Source organism: Pipistrellus hanaki (assembly GCF_964339955.1).
Source record: "Pipistrellus hanaki genome assembly, chromosome: 10".
Lineage (NCBI taxonomy): Eukaryota > Metazoa > Chordata > Mammalia > Chiroptera > Vespertilionidae > Pipistrellus > Pipistrellus hanaki.
The window spans coordinates 63,811,266-63,832,028 of NC_140512.1; the positions used below are offsets into that span (position 1 = coordinate 63,811,266).

The window sequence follows — 20,763 nt, forward strand, 5'->3', positions numbered from 1 at the left end:
TCCAAAAGAAAATAAATCTGTATAGATACAAAATTTTATGTAAAAATATATTATTCACATCTATTATTTTTAAGCTTTCTAAAATCAGGAACCTACGTATTTAACAGGGGAATTATTGAATTACATTGCATCAATATAATTATTTTATTGTGCCATTAATATTAATTTGAGACTTAATATCATGGGAAAATACTCAGAATAAGCATAAAAAGCATAATATAAAAATGGAGTGTAAAGTATAGTGCTAGTTATATATATGCATAAGAAAAATACTGGAAGAAAATATGTACTATAAAAAATATTCTGAAAGAAAATAGTATTAGTTACTATCTTTGGATGATAAGAGTATTGGTAATTTTAACTTTTTTTGATATTCTACAATGAGCACAGAGTATATTTATTTGGAGTACCTTTAATTAAAGTATAAATTTTATCTTATACTTGACTTCACATTTTAAAATATGGTCTGTTGTTTTACTTAGGTGAACACTATGTTATGCTGCAGTATCAAATCTAAAAGAGTTATTGTATCAAAGTTTATATCTTTATCCCTTATGTAATGCCAGTAGCTCTCCTTCTTGTTGCTATTCTGAGAACAGGCTGGAGAAACAGCCCCAACCAGGGCATGCTGCTCTTGTAGCAAAGGGAAAAGAGAGCTGGAAGAACCAGTCACTCACTCTCACAGCTTCTATTCAAAACAGTCACTTTCAGTCATATTTTATTTGCCAAAGCAAGTCACACAGCCAGCCTTATGTCACTGGGGCACGAAGTATAATTCTGTGGCAGAGAGAAGCCTGGTAGTATTTAGCACAGTAGAAAATACATAACTTCATCAAGTAATGCAATATACTATGCCTATGCCATATCTGCTTACTTTTAATTTAAATATGTACAGAATTATCAGGGCTGCCATGTAAAGACATATAGGGGGAATCTGTATTGTTCTGGGTCAGGGTTGGGCAGCCATTCACATAGCTGTATTTTTACAGCTTACCTATCCTTACTAGCTCTGAACATTATACAAGAATGGTATATATTTTCCTCTTATTAAGACTCTAATTTTGTTCATTGTTCTACTTATTTGAACTGAGTTCTTATTCTCTCATCTAAATAAGAGCTTATAAGTTTATATTATACATATATATGTATGAAGTGCCTATGTAGAATTATATACCTGCTTTCAGTTGATATTTTGAATTAGAGTTCTCAATGCATCTTAATTTCCTTGAACTCATTAAATAAAAAAGACACAGGTCATTAATGAAATACTCTTGCAATAATTATTCTTTTCATTGATAATAAAATTTGAGTATTTAAAGAGTACTAAGTGTGCCTTACATAAATATTACATGGAAACAAAATTGATGTAAGTAATGACTGTTGTTAAGATCAGAAAGAAAATGGAATGAAGAATTATATTTGTTTTAAAAATGCCTTTATAAATAACAAAATATATTTATTTAAAAAAAAAAAAAAAGGCTGCCACTTTCTGTTGCTTACTGGTCATTTCCACCTACATATCTCATTGACATAATCATTATAATTAAATTTATTTAAATGTCATGTATATGCTAGACAAAATACTAGATGCTTTTCTTACATTACTTTCTTCAGTCTTCTTTAGAGTCTTGTTATCTCAATTCTAGAATACAGAAATATTCGGCTGAAGATTAGGCTTTCCCAAGATCATAAATGTGGAAGGTGAATTCAGATTCAGGTCTTTCTGACTCTAGAGCTTATTCCTTAATTGTTATGTCATAATATTATATCTTTATCCCACTTCCCTACCCCACCCCTAGATTCAATTCCCTGTTGGTGCCACCACCTTCCATTGAAACCAAACAACAGAATCATTCTAGACTTTTCCTTTCTTCTACATTCAATCTGTCATCAAGTTTTTCAGTTTATTTTCCAAAATGTTTCTTTCAATCATTATCTACCCCTTCCGTCAAACAGACTGCCATTGTTATATCCTTCGATTAAGCTTTTCTTCGTCATCTCTTAGATCAGTGATTTTCAACCTCTTCCATCTCATTGCACATATAAACTAATTATTAAAATTCTGATCTGACAAAAAAAATAGGTTTAATTTTGACTCATTCACATAGATGGCTGTTGTGTTGGCTGTTGTCATTTTTTTAACTTAACATTTTAGGGGGAAAGAGGTCAGTGCCCCTGACTCGTCAGGTATTACATGTTTTAAATTTTCTTGTGGCACACCAATTGAGCATCGCTGTCGAATATGGATATATCCATTAGTATCCTACTTACTCTTCTCTATTTTCACTTTCATATTCCTTTTAACTACACCATTTCTCAAATAAGCTTTCTTAATCAAAAATCTGATTTTATACTTTTCTATTTAAATTAATAACTCGTACCTTACAAAGAAGATACAATTCAGTTCCTTAGCATGCCACAAAAGTTCCTTAAATAAATGGTTAAGTCTATCCTCTTTCCTTACTACTTTCCCATAATTGTGCTTTAGTTATATCTTAGTGACCTCCTACTCTCATACTTTTGCACCTGCTATTCTCTTCATCCATAATTCCTTCTCTTCTTTACTTTTATTACTTTCTCTTCCTTCCTTACAAACCTATTCTGCTCCACACTCAATTCAAGTTACCATCTCTATGAAGCACTACTAATTCCCAATTCCCATTATACTGTTCATCATTTCTGTTTTAGATGCCTCCACTATAAACTTAGGTTAACATCTACGGTACCTTAAAGGAGTTGTTATGAGGAATTAAAGGATAATAAATGTAAAATAACTAGTGCAATGCCTTTAGATAGTATTCAAAATCTGTCCTCTAACACTCCTTCATATAACTCTGTGAATAATCATGTTATTAATTGCACTAGAGGACCAGTGCATGCACTGGTGGGATCCCTTGGTTGGGCTTGCGGGATCAGGCTGAAACCTGCTATCTGACATCCCTTGAGGGGCCCCAGATTTCAAGAGGGAGGTTCTTGGGTGATACCCCCCAGAATCGGGCTCTCTCCTTTCTGGTGCTGGGTGCATCACCTGAGAACCACCCCTGCCAAGTGACCGCAGCTCGGCAGCTCCTGCATTGAGTGTCTTAACCCCTGGTGGGCAGTGCGCATCATAGCTACTGGCCAGTCTGCTGGTCGCTTAGGCTTTTATAGATAGGTAGGTAGGTAGATAGATAGATAGATAGATAGATAACTTGCCTCTCTTTCTGAACTTCGAGATCTTCAAGATTAGAGATTTGGTTTACTTTGTATATTCACTGTCTATTTCAGTTTCTGATACATATTAGCTATTCTATGAATACATTTTAGAGAATATAACAAATATAACTAGACACTGAATAGCACAATAGAATGAAATAAATGGCTTACATGTATGATTCCTGTTTGTTTCCTCTTTTTAGTGGTGATGAATTCCTCAACTTTCTTCTGAAATTAAACAAACAATGTGGCCATTTAATAACAGCTGTACAGAATATCATTACTGAGTTGCCTGTAAATTCTCACAAGGTACTCTACAAAAATGAAGAAAAGTATGAATGCTGAAGAATATTTCAGATAATTCTATGACAATTAGTAATAGCAGTAATATGTTAAAATTGTATTTTTATTCTAAAAAATTCATATAAGATCTCAATAAGTAAATATGTTATCTATTACTCCTTTACATACTTATTAATTGAAAAACTTTTGTGTGCTAGTCCTCAAGAAAGGAAAATGAGTCAGACAAAAAATTAAACTGTTCTGTTTATTGTACTTACTATTTGTTCTAAAGGGAATTTAGAACAAATTTAAAATATAAAGACAGGAGACCAAGTGGAAGTTGAAATAAAACATTGTTGAGTGTTATTAAAAAACCATATCAAGCCCTAACTGGTTTGGCTCAGTGGATAGAACTTTAGCCTACGGACGGAAGGGTCCCAAGTTTGATTCTGCTCAAAGGCATGTACCTTGGTTGCTGGTACATTCCCAATGGGGGTGTGCAGGAGGCAGCTGATAGATGTTTCTAACTCTCCCTCTCCCTTCCTCTCTGTAAAAAAATCAATAAAAATATATTTTAAAAAACCCAACCATATCAATATATAAGGTGTTTTACTCCAACTAGCTTGGCTTAGTGGTTGAACATTGACCTATGATCCAGGAGGACATGGTTCAATTCCCTATCAGGGCACATGCCCAGGTTGTGGACTCAATCCCCAATATGGGGCATTCAGGAGGCAGCCAAAATTTTATCTAATCTCTTCTATTCTTTAATTACAGAAGACATATCCTATCTAATAAAAAGAATAATATGCAAATTGACCATCACTCCAAAACACAAGATGGCTGCTCCCATGTGGATACAAGATGGCCAGCAGGGGAGGGCAGTTGGAAAGTACCAGGCCTGCAAGGGAGGGCAGTTGGGGGCGATCAAGCCTGCAGGGGAGGGCAGTTAGGGGTGAACAGGCCAATAGAGGAGGGAAGTTGGGGGCACCTGGGCCTGCAGTTAAGGGCAGTTGGGAGGGACCCAGGCCTGCAAGGGAGAGCAGGTGGGGGAGACCAGGCCTGTGCTGTGCTTACAGGTACCCAGGAGAGGCCAAGATGTGGCTAGTTCTGGGCTTAGGGCCACTTTGCAAGAGGCACAGGGCTTCCTAAGGCCAGATGTTGCTTATTTGTGAGATTTTTGAAAAATCTAAAGCATGAACCAGGATAAGTTATTCGTTAGGAAAAGCCCTGGAAACAGCTTGAGTGGGCCCCAAAGTTGTGTGGGGCAGAGTCTCAGTGAATCATTAGGGTGGAGCAAACAGGTGAGGCGGGCTGTTGGAATCTCAGATGTGGTGCCTACCTACTGGCTCTGTGGGAGGTGGGCTCATCCAAGGAATAACCTCTGCCAGCACTTCTGTCTGGGATAGAGCTGCCCCTCTAGCTCTTGCCCTGATGGTGGACCATTCAGTTCTTCCCTCTATGTCTGGTGCCTTTTGAGCTGCTGCCCCAGTGCTGGAATTCAGAAAGAGTGAGTCTCAATAAGTCTGTATGCAGCTCCTTTAAAAGGAACAATCTGGGACTTCAACAACTCTGTCCCCCTCATCCTCCATTCCAGCTTTTAATTTTTGTTTTATTTTTTATTGGTTTTAGAAAGAGAGGAAGGGAGAGAGAAACATCTGTTTGTTGTTCCACTTATTTTATGCAATCATCGGTTGATTCTTCCATGTGCTCTGACCAGGGATTGAACCCTCAATGGTGGCATGTCAGGAAATGTTCTAACCAACTGAGCTATCCCACTAGGGCTTCAGCTGGTTTTTGCAGGGTCTTCTTTTCCTGGCACTGACCCTGGGCTGGGGGTCTGGTGTGGGCTGGGATCCCTTGCTCTCCTCAGCAGGGACCTGTGCAGCCAAGATACCCCTGCCAGTTTTTGTCTGCTACATCTGGGTGTAAGACCATCCCATTCTGAGTCTCTGCCCCTCTTACTAATCTCCATGTGGCTTCTTCTTAAATTCCTAGTTGAAGAATTTCCATATAGCCAGACTTCAGGCAATTTCTAATGTTGGTTGTTCTGTAGTTTAGTTATAATTTTGATATGGTTGTGGGAGGAGGCTGGAAATTTTAAACAGAGAAAGGGTAAGTGATCCATAAAAGTAAACTTGTTTTGTAGAATTTTTTAAATGTGATTTGGCTTTAGTTTTATAGCTTTTTACTTTATAGTGAAAACATTTTAATGTACTTATTTTCCTGAAATTAAAAAAAAGTATATATTTTATTGATTTTTTACAGAGAGGAAGGGAGAGGCATAGTTAGAAACATCTATCAGCTGCCTCCTGCACACCCCCACTGGGGATGTGCCCACAACCAAGGTACATGCCCTTGACCGGAATCGAACCTCTGACCTTTCAGTCTGCAGGCCAACGCTCTATCCACTGAGCCAAACCGGTTTCAGCGATTCCTGTAATTTTTTATAACACTAATATGGGAATCATGTCATTCTTCAAATTTTCATCATAATTTATTTTTCATAAATATTTTTATTACTAATAGTCTCCATAAAATTATTATGTACTACATATATTTAGTAAATTCATCCACGAAACTGGGTTTGACTATTTATATAATGTTACTGACTTCTTAAATGCTTTTCCATTAAATAATTTAATGCTGTGTAATTTTTGTGGATATGACGTTGTGAAAGTTGTTTTCTATTATTTAACATGCAACTTTTGAAAATATTGACAGATAGTACTTGAATGGGCTTCTCCTCGGAATTTTACTTCCGTTTGTGAAGAACTGATTAGCAATGTTGAAGATTTGAGTGAAGAAGTCTGCAAACTAAAAGACTTAATTCAGAAGGTATATATTTAGCATAAAAATGGGGGAAATCATTGGCAGGATAGTATGTTAGACAATGAAGTAATTCTGACCAGAGCAACTTAAGCTACCACTAAACAGTTGGAAAGAGACAGTTTCTAAAGGAAGAAGTAATACATAGGAAACAAATTTTGTCGCTCATCAAAGAAGTGCAGACTAAAAAAACAATGATAGATCATTTTCATCTTTTACACTAGCAGGGATAGTGTATTTACTCATTTCTGGCTAGAGTTCACCAAGCTGATAGTTTCATATGAGACAGGTATCACAGTCCCTTTTAGAAACAGTTTGACAAGATGTGCTAAGAACCATAAAAATACTTGTATATTTCAGTAATAGTTTAATCCAAAATTGTATGTACAATGAGTGTCCTATATTAGCAAAATGATTAAATAAATCATTGTACACTTATTATAATGATATGCAGCCATTTGAGAAAATAACGAAAATGAAATATCAGCTTGTTGAAGATATGAAGTTATATTGGTAAGTTTTACTTATATATAAATATGTAGATAAAAAATTAACCAAAATGAAAATAAAAATTACCAAAATGAAAGTTAAGTTACTTGTGTTAATGAGATAGGATTGTGGATAAAAATATTTGGTCTGATTTTTAAAATAGAATTTTAACTATTTCAGAGAAGAAGGGAGAGGGAGAAAGAGATAGAAACATCAATGATGAGAGAGAATCATTGATCAGCTGCCTCCGCACATCGAACCCATAACATGGGCATATGCCCTGACGGGGAATCAAACCACGATCTCCTGGCTCATAGGTCGACACTCAACCACTAACTCATACCAGCCAGGCTATTCGTCCTACTTTTTAGATTTTCTATAATACCTTTTATAATTTAACTTTTTTTAAAAAAAGTATGGGCTTGTTGTTATTGTTCCTATACTCACATAGAAGTATTTATCTGGATTCAAAGACAAGTGATTTTCCCTCTTTTAGAAAATAGGCTGTAACAAAATTTAAGCTGCTGAAATCGGGAACTCTTTTGAAGATAGTTAACAAAGGAAAACACTTTTACCTGATAAAGAAATCACGTCTAAGTTCTTCAAGTCTATTTAACAAATACATTTTATATCTGTAAAGTTTTTTAATATGTGATGTGAACACTAGATTATGCATTAAATTTTATAGCATCAACTCATAAATTATTTCATATTTTCATAAAAAAAAAGTTTTCCTCAAAATAAATTTGATACATGTTCCAAGTAATTGTCATTCTAGCTATTGTTCTTTGGGAATGAAAGCTAGTGCATTATTGTTGTTTTTTTCTGAGTTGGTCTTAATCACCATAGTGAAATTTTATTTAAAGAAGAGCTTCCAAATTTGGAAATATGCTATCATGTCTTCTAGCTTATATTTGAAAGTTTACCAGTAACTGAAGGGAATTTTTAAAAGAACCATATGAGTTACCATAAGTATATGGAGATAACAGAGAGAGGGTAGGAGAGGTCAAGACTGGACTTTAGCACCACATCACTCTCTTTCAAACCAACACACTGACAAGCTCCTGTCAGAAAGGGTCATCCTAAGTAATTGGTTAATAAAAGGAATTACTGTCTCAGGATTCAGTAAATGGAGCATCAATGTCAAAAAGGAATCTGTTACTGAATGAAGCCATTTGGAAGTTAGACGAAGAATAAAGTATTAATGAGATTGGCACTGATGTCTGTTTCTACTATAAATTGAAAATTAATTTTGCAGGCATTTAAAATTAAATATTTACACTGTAGATTTTAGTAGTTATTTTTTCTAATGATGAAAGTATTTGTCACCACTCCAGCACAGGATGCTTTTAGTAAATATTACTCTATAAATGTGCCTAATTATTTTTATCTTTTAAGAATCTTTTGGTTTCAGTTCATTTTCTCTCTTCTCCTCTACCAACAACTGTCTCCTCTCTCTCTCTCTCTCCCTTGCTCTCCGTGTCCCCCCATTCCTTCCTTTCTTCCTCCCCATCTCTCTTACACATACACACACACACACACACACACACAATTTGGGAGATATTTTAGCAAAAAAGGTCTGTGTATAAAGCTGAGAAACTGGGTCATGTACTTTCATTGTGGAAAAGGGCTAGGAAAACCACTTAGATTTTTATTGATGTTTGTTCCTTAATTATATTTAAATAAAGGATTAAACTTATAGTATTACCATAATACCTTACAGCTTTTGTTAAGATTTACATATTGTAGGTACATTATAATAATGGTTAACTTTTTTGTAAGAAATCAAGTGATATTTAATACAGAAGAAAAAATGCAATGATCATTTCTTAGGTAGAAATAGAAACTTTAATATTAAAGAAACTTCATCTTATGATAAAAACATGATATGAAAATATAATAACTATAAGAACATTTATTTTTAATGTTAAACTCATGGTTTACTATAATGGATCCTGGTGAATAAAAGACTAAAGACATATGTGGACATTTTAAATCTTACATAAGAATTTTGCATTGACTATCTAAATCATGCATTAACATGGATATATTACATTTTTTAAGTCAAATATATTTCTATTTTCAGTGTACCATATGTACATTAACTCTTCTTTTTCCCATGCAAAATATTTAGTTGCAAAACGAAAGAGAAAATGATCCAACTCATATACCATTAACAGAAGAGGAACCTACATGGAATAATAGAATTTTGAAGAGGACGGCTATTACAGTATGCGGATTTGGATTTCTTCTTTTCATTTGCAAACTAATTTTCCAAAGAAAATAATTCTAATATTTATTTTGAGTATTGTGTGTATATTTTATTTAAATAACCTTAAATGTTACTTTTAACCATTTGTGGCTCAATAAAACTATATTCTTTGCCAATATTCCACAGGAAAAAATATGATAGCATTGAGCAGGGGGTTTTTCTTTAGAAAGTGGTTTGTCACTTTGACTTAAAATGTAATTTGTTATATTTTATGATAATTTTGATCAAGCAGTTATGATTCTTAAGTTTGACCCTATGACTCTAAATCACAATTCAAAATAAAAGTTTCATCTGACATTCTTTGACATTTTTAAAAAAGCGTTTATTTTTCTCAGAGCATCCTATAAATTCTATAGTGTTCATTAATCAATAGCTTTTTTTTTTTAGTCCTTATTTTCCCTCTCAATATTATGGAATAAGTACTTTCTTGTTTAATTTTGTAGTTATTTCTTTTGAAAGTATTCCAGAGAATTTAAAGATAAAATATAACATTTTTGAATTCTAGTTTAAAATTCTAGGGGAAAATGTTTTAAATGTAAAGTAAAAAAAGAAAATTTATGTAATGTATTTAATGGGAACATATGACATATACTGTGTGTGACATTCTTGAGAATGTTATACATTTGGCATAAAATTTCTCCTCTATCAGTGTAAATAATAATTTCTATTTTTTCTGAAAACAATATTCAGATGTTTTTAAAAATACATTTTTTAAAAAACATTTTAAATTTCTCTTTTTTCTGAAAACAAAATATTCAGATTTTTTTGAAAAATATGTTTTTATTGATTTTTAGAGAGGAAGGGAGAGAGAAACATCAATGAGAGAGAAACATGGATCACTGCCTCCTGCATGTCCCCTCCTGGGGATGCAGCCCACAACCCAGGCATGTGCCCTGACTAGGAATACAGCCGGTGACCTCTTGATGCATGGGATGATGCTCAGCCGATTGCACCGTACCAGCCGGGCAGATTCAGATTTTAACAGTGATGGTAATCACAGGGCAGACCCAAATTAGCAGGGAATAGAGTAGTTAAATCTTGTTTGGCTTAGAAAAATGCATTTGGTCTACAACTATTGAAAGGTAAACATCAAGCAAAGGGGAAAATTATGGAAAGGAAGAAGTATAAGGACGAATAATTAGTAGCAATTTCTGCTCTTAGTAATACCAAAGCAATAAGACTTGAATCATCATTCTTTTTCTGAGAATATACTCAACCATATATCATTGTAAAGAATTTATGTCTAGCTGAAACTGATTTGGCTCAGTGGAGAGAGCATCGGCCTGCAGACTGGAGGGTCCTAGGTTTGATTCTGGTCAGGGGCATATACCTTGGTTGCAGGCATATCCCCAGTAGCGGGTGTGCAAGAGGCAGCTGATTGATGTTTCTCATCGATGTTTCTAACTCTCTATGCCTCTCCCTTTCTCTCTGTAAAAAAATTAATAAAATATATTTTTTAAAAAAGAATTTATGTCTGAAATTTTAACCTAAGTACCATATTTTTTTTTTCCTGATGTCTCTCATTCAAATGGGGTCAAGACTTAGAGCTAAACTGGATATGAATAGAATAGTTACTTCTTTTAAACATATATTTCACTACTAGCACAGCACTTAGGTTAAATTAAAGGTGTTCAATGTTAATTTTAGTTTCCTTAAAAGAACTGTAGAAAATGATATTATGACTGATTTTTTAAAAACTAGGAACATGACAGACATGCTACTGATTGTATACTTATAATACCCTGACCTCAGTTTATCTTGAAGATAATCATTTTTCTTCTATTGGCTGATGGGTCACTATTTTTTCCTCTGGCCAAACCAAATCTATGCATCTCTCAAATACTAAGATAAAACTGTTATAATGCAAATTAGCAAAATATTTGTTTTATGAAAGAATTTACAATAGAATCCCTTAAAAAAATGATCTGCCCTAATGAACTTTAACTACAATTAGCTACTCTGGGGAAAGAAATGCTGTAAGGTCCATTGCAACTACATATTATGAGTATATTTTTATTCCCTTAACACAGTCTAATTTTCAGGCTACAGACTGAGAATAAGTAGAGCATCACTTATTGTGATAAATTGTTTCTTCATGGGCAAAGTATGAATAGAATAAATAAGATTATCCAAATGGTTTGATATTGGTTTTTCTTTTTATCTATTCCTGCTCTGATTATTTGACTTGATTACAATGCTTTATTATGAAGAGTGGCATCACTCCTGGAATAGTCATTCTTTACAAGATAGCTCAATACAAATTATTTTTTCTTATCTTAAAATAAGTTCCATAGAGACCTCCCTAAAATGACAGTCATGAATATTGTAAACCAAATTTCAATTCTATGCACTTGAAAGTAGTAAAATATTTTGGAGTCAAACGTGTTCTTATAGCTTTGGAATCAATTTGGGAACTCAAATAATCAGTATAAGCCCCTGTTGGGATGCAAATATCTTTGACGGAGAAGCATGCTTACTTGCCACTTTTTTTATTGTATAGAAAATTTTGCGAGAATTTTATTTTTGACTTGACAGTATTCTTACAGAAGGAGATACCAGGAGAATTTCTGAGTTTAGATCACATATGTCAAACACAAGGCCCGCGGGCCAAATCCAGCCCGCCAGGCCTTGCAATGTGGCCCGCACCGCGCTGTCATCACTGCACTCTGCTGTCAGTTTATGACATTGTCAGTTTATGACTGTTCAGTAAACCATTTGGCCCGCGATTTAGGCTGGATTTTAGATTTTGGCCCCTTCTCTGATTGAGTTCGACACCCCTAGTTTAGATGCTAGAATAATTGCTAACAGGAATTACAATCACAAGGCTAAAAGACAACCCAAAGTAATTAAGATGTATAGCCAGGAGAGTGGATGAATCTGTGTACACCCAATGAAGAGAGAATGAGAAAAAATTCTTACGGCCACTATGAATTAAGAGAGGGAGGCATCAAACATGGGTAGGTTCTCACATATGAGGAACTTCCTAATTGTTTAGACAGGAACCAACCATTTGTGGGAATTTCAGAAATTGTAGGATAGCAGGTATTTATTTATTTTTAAGTTAAATATCTTTTTTTTAATTTCTTTATTAAGGTATTACATATTTGTCCTCATCCCCCCATTCCCATCCCAGACCCCTCCCCACTCATGCCCCCAACCCCGTTTTCTGTGACCACTGGTTAGGCTTATATGCATGTGTACTAGTCCTTTGGTTGATCTCTTTCCCTTGACCCCATCCTCTCCTACCTTCCCTCTGAGGTTTGACAATCTGATCAATGCTTCCCTGTTTTTTAAAATATAAATGGTGGAATGACTGGTCGCTATGATGCACACTGACCACCAGGGGGCAGACTCTCAATGCAGAAGCTGCCCCCTGGTGGTCAGTGCACTCCCCTGGAGGAGTGCCACTCAGCCAGAAGCTGGCTCACAGCTGGCAAGCACAGAAGTGGGAGGAGCCTCTCCTGCCTCTGCTGCAGGTAGGCAGTAAGGAGTGAAGGATCCCAGACTGTAAGATGGATGTCCAACTGCCAGCTTAGACCCACTCCCAGTGGCAGTCAGACTGTGGGAGGACACAGGCCAGGTTGAGGGCCACTTCCCCCTACCCCCATGCACGAAATATAATTTACTAGAGGCCCAGTGCACAATAAGTTAACAGGTATTTTTTCTTACAGTACTTCGAATATGCCATCCTACTGCAGTCTCCATGTATTTTTATGAGAATTCGGCTGTTAACCTCATTAGGGTTCCCTTCTACATGACAAGTCATTTTGCTGCTTTCAAGATCTCTTCTTTGTCTTTTGTCTTTCAGCATTCTTACTATCTTCTGTCTAAATGTGGATCTCTTTATTTATCCTACTTGGATTTCATTGAACTTCTTGGATGTGTAAATTAAGGTTTTTCATAAAATGTGGAACGTTTTCAGTCATTATTTGAATGTTTTTTTTCTTTCATTTTTAATTAATCTTCAAGTTCAGTGATTCTTCTATCATTTCAAATCTATTATTGAGCCACTGTCACGGATTTTTTTTCATTTTAGCTATTGAACTTTTCAACTCCAGAATTTCCATTTGTTCCTTTTTTTTAATGATTTCTATATATAGATATTCTCTGTGTTGGGACATTTTCTTCATACTTTTAAATATGAATTACTTTAGGTTTTTGAACATATTTATAATGGTTTAATATGACATCTGATGCCCCTCACAGTTAGTTTCTGGTGCCAGCTCATTTTCTTGTGTATGGACCACACTTTCCTTTTTCTTTGCATTTTTGTTAAAAATTGGATGTTTTAGATATTATAGCAGTTCTGGAAAGTGATTTCTCTATTCCTGTTTGTTGTTATTTGCACATTTATTTGTTGAGTGACTTGGCTGGACTGTTTTAGTAAAGTGTACCCCTAAAGTATGGAGCCCCTGATGTCACTCCTCAGAGGGTGTGCTCTTGGGCAAGTCACACAGTCACCCTGGGATGTTAGTGATTTTAATTTCTAACCATCTCTTTTCCTGATCACTCTGGAAGGCTGGCTATTTGCCTCATTTGGTATTTCACCCTACCGTCTGGCTCCACTAATTACTGGTTAATTGCTTTATTGTTTTGGCATGAATTGCTTAGCAAGCTGATTAAATTTGGGTAAAGGTTGTTTTTGAGACTACTTAAAAAAAAATGTTTTTGTTGAGAGAGAAGGGACAGGGAGAGGGAGAGAAACATCAATGATAGAGAAACATCGTTTGGCTGCTCCCTGCACATCCCCTGCTGGGGATTGAACCTGCACAACAGTTATGTGCCCTGACTTGGAATTGAATCGTTGACCTCTTGGTGCAAGGGGCAATGCTCAACCACTGAGCAACACTGGCCAGGTGAGGCTACCTTTTGGGGTTTATTTTAACCAGGGAAGGACCCTTCTTAGCTGCCTCTTTTCCTGATTTTTTCTGGTAAATTAGCTGACTTACCTACCGTTTAGCTTGTTGCTCCCAATTAAGAGGTTTGCTCCAAGTGTGCCCTTAGGTTTAATTTTTCCCACATTTTTTTCAAATGAAGTCAGTTCCTTTGGAGAGAACTCTTTTTTTTTTTTTTTTTTTTTTTACAGAGAGGAAGGGAGAGAGAGAGAGAGAGAGCTAGAAACGTCGATGAGAGAGAAGCATCGACCAGCTGCCTCTTGCACACCCCCCACCGGGGATGTGCCCGCAACCAAGGTACATGCCTTTGACTGGAATCGAACCTGGGAGGACCTTTCAGTCCGCAGACTGATGCTCTACCGCTGAGCCAAACCGGTTTCGGCTGGAGAGAGCTCTTATGCTCTCCTTTCTTATGAACTCTTTCTCCCTATGGGCAAAATCTGTGAGCTACCCTGGTTTACTACCCTGGCTTCTGGGAGGGCAGTAGCTTCTGATCTTCTGGGTTTGCTTCTCAGTGCTGTGCCCTCTGAGTGAGCCGGGTGAGGAAGGTCAGGATCCTGGCCTGCCATTCCTGAGTGGTCCTCATCCTATTCAGTGGATGGAGCCCTCTACTTCTCAGACACAGTCACCAGAATCCAGCCATGTAAGCTTTGAGTTGGAGGGGATATGAAATGCTCTCCTCTTGCCCTTCAGATGATCTATGATAACCCTTGTTTGGGACCTGAGAGGAGAGGGAACTCCATATTCTTGGCCATATTATGCCCAGAGTGGAGTTTGTGCCAAGCTGAGCCGATTTGGGATTAGGGGTGGAGAGTTGGTGGTAAGGGAGGAAGTGGATATGGCTCAGTGTTAGTAAGTTTTCTTGAATAACTGTTGCTTCATTTTTTTATTTTTTATTTTTTATTTTTTTAGCCATTAGGACTCTTTCCAGAGACTTTAAATAAAGGTTGTATTTGTATAGCTGTCTCTGCTTTGCTTGTTCCTATGTGGTATACCCATAGCGCCCCTCACACGTTCATCCTGGCAGTGAAACTCCTTAGCTAATAATGTCTAGTGTATCTGCTATGTGCTTAGTATAGTGCTTCGCCCAGAACAGTGTGCAATATATATTTTTAAGTCAGAACGTTAGATGAATAGTTTTCATGTAAGCATTACCTAGCACTAGCTTAATATCACAGGGTGCTGAAATTCTAAAATATTGGAAACAAAAGCAAAGACCACCTAGGTTTGACCAGGATATTCTAGGACTAAATAAATGATGGGCAAGGCTATCCTCTCAATTTTGAAAGCTTTCCTATGAAAGCTATTTCAGCTGACACCTAATTCAATTAATTATTATTTATTAAATATGGGAAATGGGATATTTAAAAGTATAAAAATATATCATTAAAAAATGAATCCAGCTACAATTTTAAGCACCAGATCAAAATTGAGGCTTTTTTTATGGTATGATTTTAGAGTGCCAACCTTTTTTTTTAATCTTAACACTGCAAAAGTTCATTATTTGAGAACACAGATAACCATGATGACTTCTGTTTTGCACTATGAGTTACTCTGTCACTACTTAATAAATAATCATGTGTAGCTCTATGGGGGTGGAAATAGGGTGGGGATTTTCCTTTTGGCACATCCACTAGTGAGTAATACATTTATTTCAAGTGCCAATAAAAATGTTATACTGGACTTATATGACACATTTGTTAGTTATTAGAAACACTAATTTAAATAATTTGAACAATGCTCTATTATATTTCTCTACTTGTAAAGTTATATTATCACATGAAAATTCTAAACAAAATGAACAAGTTTTTAATACTGGCATTTTTGGATGGAGTAAATAAAATAAGGACATTTTTGGGAGTGACACCATCTCTGGACTTATCTCAATAAGACAGTATTATTCACCATTTCTTCTCAACTGATCTTTCATAATTGTTTCCATGAACTCGCTTCCTTCCTGGAATCTTTTCACACTTTAATTATCTATTATTTTCATTTTGAAGTTTGTGTCTACTATTACATGCCGCCTCTTCCCTTTCAACCCTATCCTGCCCTTCACCTCTCTGCTGGCAGAACAGAATGCACTAGGTGGTAGCCTTGTTAATAACTTTTACCTTCTCTGGGACTTGGTCTCCTCATCTGCAAAACAGATGATCTCTAAGATTAAATGGATTAGAATAATATCTTCAGAAATGGATCTGATTCAGAACTCTGAAATTGGAGAAAACCTTAGAGTCTTTATATAAAAGCATCAATGCTTACTAGACAAGTTTGACCCCTCACTAAGTATATATATTATTGATTTCAGAGAGGAAAGGAGATGAAGAGAGAGATGGAAAGATCAATGCTAAGAGGGAATTACTAATTGGCTGCCTCCTACACACCCCACACGGGATGGAGCCCACAACCCATGTATGTGCCCTGACCAGGAATTGAACCATGACCTCCTGGTTTATAGTTCAGTGCTCAACCACCGAGCCATACAGGCCAGAATGGTTTTGCTTTGGATCTCACATTCAGAGATCTGATAAGAGAATTGCTCTTAATGTTCAGTTATTGCCAATATTTTATATTTTGGGAAACTTACTAGTAATGACCTTTCAAGTCATTAAACAATAAGTGATTTCTTAGTATACAGGGGTGGACAAAAGTAGGTTTACATTTGTAATATAAATAAGTAATGTAATAATAATACAAGAATAAACTCTGTGTCTTGCATACTTACAACTATAAACCTTTTTGTCAAACCTTGTATTTAAGAGGCTATACCCAGACATTATATAATTTATCTGATATTAGAAAACCTAAATATTTCAGCTGCTATTAAGAGAGGAATTGTGATTCCTGTTGTTTTAAGAAGGTAAGCTTTTTCTTTTTTTTTTTCTTTTTTTTGACACCACTTTATAAGACTTGCATAGGCTAAAGTGTGGTTCAACATTTTAAATTTTTTTCTACAGTTGAGAGTGTGGAGATATATTCACTTATCTTTCCTTGTGGGAGTAGGGCTCAACTTCAACCAATGCCTCCTACAAAAAGACAGATACAAAAGGAAGAAGTAACGAAGTTCCTCAGATGTAAAATCTTTTAGAAGAGATTTAGACAAGATTTAACGTACACTACTCATCATGGAGTCAAGGTTCATTAGTGTTAAACCAACTTTTGGACTTGCATATGTACAATTTTTCCTGAGCCCAATGTAAGGTATTGAAATAAGATACCTAGAACCTTTAGTAGTAATATAACTATCCACTTAATGGTAATATTACAGTTAACCTTCATGTTAGTGGTAATATCACAATAGCACTCATGGTTAGCTGTGGCTTACCATGATTGGATTTAAAATGTGGAAATGAAAGATTAGTTACTATGCAAAGTCTTTAAATCAGTTTCTAGATAAAATATAAAATAGGGATAGCATCACAGAATGAATGAAAAATTGTGAATTTTCTTCTTCGTAAGATTTTGCATCCAGAAGAGGATGCTGTGATGGCATAAAGGACTTATTCCCCCAGCTGCTGGAAATGAGACTGGCAGACAGTACTTTCTGTGCAGTTTCCCTACTAAGGAACACTGTCTTCCAAAAGTGATGTTCTACTCCCCGCAATGGCTAGTTAATATAGGAACTTAAAGGTTTCATTTTCAGGGGCCCTCCTCGCAGGGACCCGGCTTCCAAACTCCTGGTGGGGTTGGCTGAGACCTCCACTGAGTGTATCACAGCGTATCTTGTCCCTAGGCCCATCCTGCTTCCTTCCCTCTCCTTGCACAGGTGTAGCTCTACAGAGCACTCCCTAGTAAATGTCCATAGGCTAATCTCAGACTCTATTTGCTTCTGCCACTTACCAGCAGTACTTTAGAAGAGTCGTGAACTAGGCCTCACTGACCACAGATGGCCTGCCTCACACTTACAGGCCCTTGATTCCGCCCCACAAAAATGCTTCGATTACACAGAGTCCTTCACCAGATTAGGCCAGTGTCCAGGGCACTGACTCCTCATTTCACTCAGGCTTATGCCAAAGATGTAACATTTGGCGCAGATGTCTGAGCCTTCAAGTTTCAAGGTATAGACCTATTAGCTGTTACTAAGGGGCCAAAGGGAAGAACAGTGATCATTGATTGGAGCTGGGGGGCGTCCCAAAGTAACAAAAGATGGTGTGGCCATTGCAAAGTCCATTGACTGAAAAGATAAATGTAAAAATATTGGCGCTAAACTTGTTCAAGAAACTGCCGACAATAAAAATGAAGAGACGGATGTCAACACCACTGCTACTGCACTGGCATGCTCTTTTGCCAAGGAAGGCTTTGAGAAGATTAGTAAAGATGCTCAGGCTGTGGAAATCAGGAGAGGTGTGGTGTTAGCTGTTGGTGCTATAGTTTCTAAATATAAAAGCTGTCTAAAACTGACACCCCCTGAAGAAGAGCTCAAGCTGTTATACTATCTACAAATCGAGACAAAGAAATTGGCCGCATAATTCCTGATGCAATGAAAATGACTGGAAGAAGAGGAGTCATCATCACAGTAGAGGGTGGAAAACACTGAATAATTAATTAGAAATTATTGAAGGCATGAAGTTTGATGGAGGTTATGTTTACCATACTTTGTTAATACAGCAAAAGGTCAGAAATGTGAATTCTAAGGTGCCTGTGTTCTGCTGAGTGGGAAGAGTATTTCTAGTGTTCAGTCCATTGAGTACGCTCTTGAAATTGCAAATGCCTGCTGTAAACCCTTGGTCAGAATCGCTGAAGAAGCTCTAAGTACACTTGGTTTGAATAGGCTAAATGTTGGTCCTCAGGTTGCAGCAAAGCTCCAGGTTTTGGTGACAATAGGAAGTATCAGCTTAAGACATGGCTATTGCTACTGGTGGCACAGTGGTTGGATTGACTCTTAACTCTTAAATATGTTCAACCTCATTACCTAGAAAAAGTTGGAGAGGTCATTGTGACCAAAGGTGATGCTATGCTCTTGAAAGGAAAAGGTGACAAGGAATTATCAAGCAGTTAATGTCACAATTAGTGACTGTGAAAAGGAGAAACTAAATGTCTGGCAAAGCTCTCAGATGTAGTAGCTATGCTGAAGGTTGGTGAGGAAAGGGATGAAGTGAATGAAAAGGAAGAGAAACAGATGCCCTCAGTGCTGCATGAGCTGCTGTTGAGGAAGGCATTGTTCTGGGAGGAGGTTGGGCCCTGCTTCGGTAGTGCATTCCAACCTTAGGCTCGTTCATTCCAGTTAATGAAGATAAAAAATATTGGTGTAGAAATTATTTTAAAAGCACACAAAATTCATGCAATGACTATTGCTAAGAATACAGGTATTGAGGGTTCAGTGATAGTTGAGGAAATTATGCAAACTTCCTCAGAAGTTGGTTATGATGCTGTTTGAAGTTTTGTGAATATGGTGGGTAAAGGAATCATTGACCTAAGGTGGTGAAAACTGCTTTATTGGATGTTGCTGGAGTGGCCAACAGCAGTTGTAGTCACAGAAATTTCTAGACAAAAGAAAGCTCCTGGGAAGGCAGGATGGATGGAATGGAGGTGGTATGGGAGGTGGCATGTTCTAATCCTACAATAGTGTGAAATAGGAATTTTAGGGGAATATAGGCAGGTTTACGGAATTTTTAGAATTGGGGTTTCATGGAAAAAATACAGGGCTACATATTGTGAGAAGGTACATTTTCATAACACAAGGGACCAGCAACAGTTACATTTATATAAGACAAGGGAACTGGGAGTAGCCAAAAGGTCTATACTAACAAAATAAAGGAGGAGGAAGAAAGCCCAGAAGGAATAGGAGGACAATGAGGGAGGAGGACCTCAAGAGTTACTATATTGATAGTAACCAATTCAAAAGAGAATATTGACCAATCAGAAGGGATATCAGGACACAAGGACTTGCAGCCTTTATAAACGACAGAACCAGGAAGTCGGTGGTTTTCCTCTCCCCATGTGGGAATCTTCAATAAATCTCCACCTCTAGCCAAAGCCGGTTTGGCTCAGTGGATAGAGCGTCGGCTTGCGGACTGAGGGGTCCCAGGTTTGATTCCGGTCAAGGGCATGCACATTGGTTGTGGGCACATCCCCAGTAGGGGGTGTGCAAGAGGCAGCTGATTAATGCTTCTCTCTCATCGATGTTTCTGACTATCTGTCCCTCTCTCTTCCTCTCTGTGAAAAATCAATAAAATATAAAATAAAGTATATTTTTTAAAAATCTCCACCTCTATTATACCATATTCAGTCCATGGATTCATTCTTTGATTCTGACAGACAAAGAATCCGGGGAACACCACATGTTCCAGTATAAAAATCACATATCAAGTGCTTTCCCATCATTCATGAGAACTGAGAGAGGAAGCTCAAGGCAGTCCTCCTCACCTGTAACTTCAGAGAAGTCAATTAAAGGAAATGACAAGAAAAAGGCTGGCCGATGTTTAAGGAAATTACTATAACCATCAGTTACTGGTTTCAGTTGACAACATACAATGGTTATTGTCCACGCCTAAAGATATTTTATTTTGTATTTTTGAATAAAAGTTCACTTTTACATCCCTGATAAGTGCAAGATCTATGTACCCATGTACTGTTTTCATCTTAAATCACTGAGGATTTTAATGCTTACCATCAACCCGATGAGAAGCTAAAAGCAGCCTTTCCATAGAAAGCAAGAATAATTGTGTAAAAAAAGCAGAGAAATATCTAATTACAAGACTTTGGGTAATAAACATTTATTTAAAGTAAAAAAACACACAAGAGTCATGAAATATATGATTATAATTAATAATTATTTCCTCTGAAATTTAGTATTCTAAT

General features: G+C 36.6%; 1 protein-coding gene and 1 pseudogene across 2 annotated transcripts in view; both read left to right on the forward strand.

Moving 5' to 3' along the window:
- The window catches only part of ASZ1 (ankyrin repeat, SAM and basic leucine zipper domain containing 1), a gene marked incomplete at both ends in the record, with an annotated part of 51,666 nt that extends 42,584 nt beyond the window's left edge, over positions 1 to 9,082 (forward strand). The window contains 3 exons of the mRNA XM_084896974.1: positions 3,399 to 3,504; positions 6,202 to 6,315; positions 8,930 to 9,082. Coding sequence (XP_084753100.1) covers positions 3,399 to 3,504; positions 6,202 to 6,315; positions 8,930 to 9,082 — 373 coding nt within the window. The remainder of the gene's footprint in view (positions 1 to 3,398; positions 3,505 to 6,201; positions 6,316 to 8,929) is intronic.
- Positions 9,083 to 17,893: 8,811 nt separating this feature from the next.
- Positions 17,894 to 19,517, forward strand: LOC311629614 (60 kDa heat shock protein, mitochondrial-like; annotated as a pseudogene). Its single transcript has one exon. The product of its transcript is annotated as a 60 kDa heat shock protein, mitochondrial-like (transcript).
- Positions 19,518 to 20,763: the final 1,246 nt, after the last annotated feature.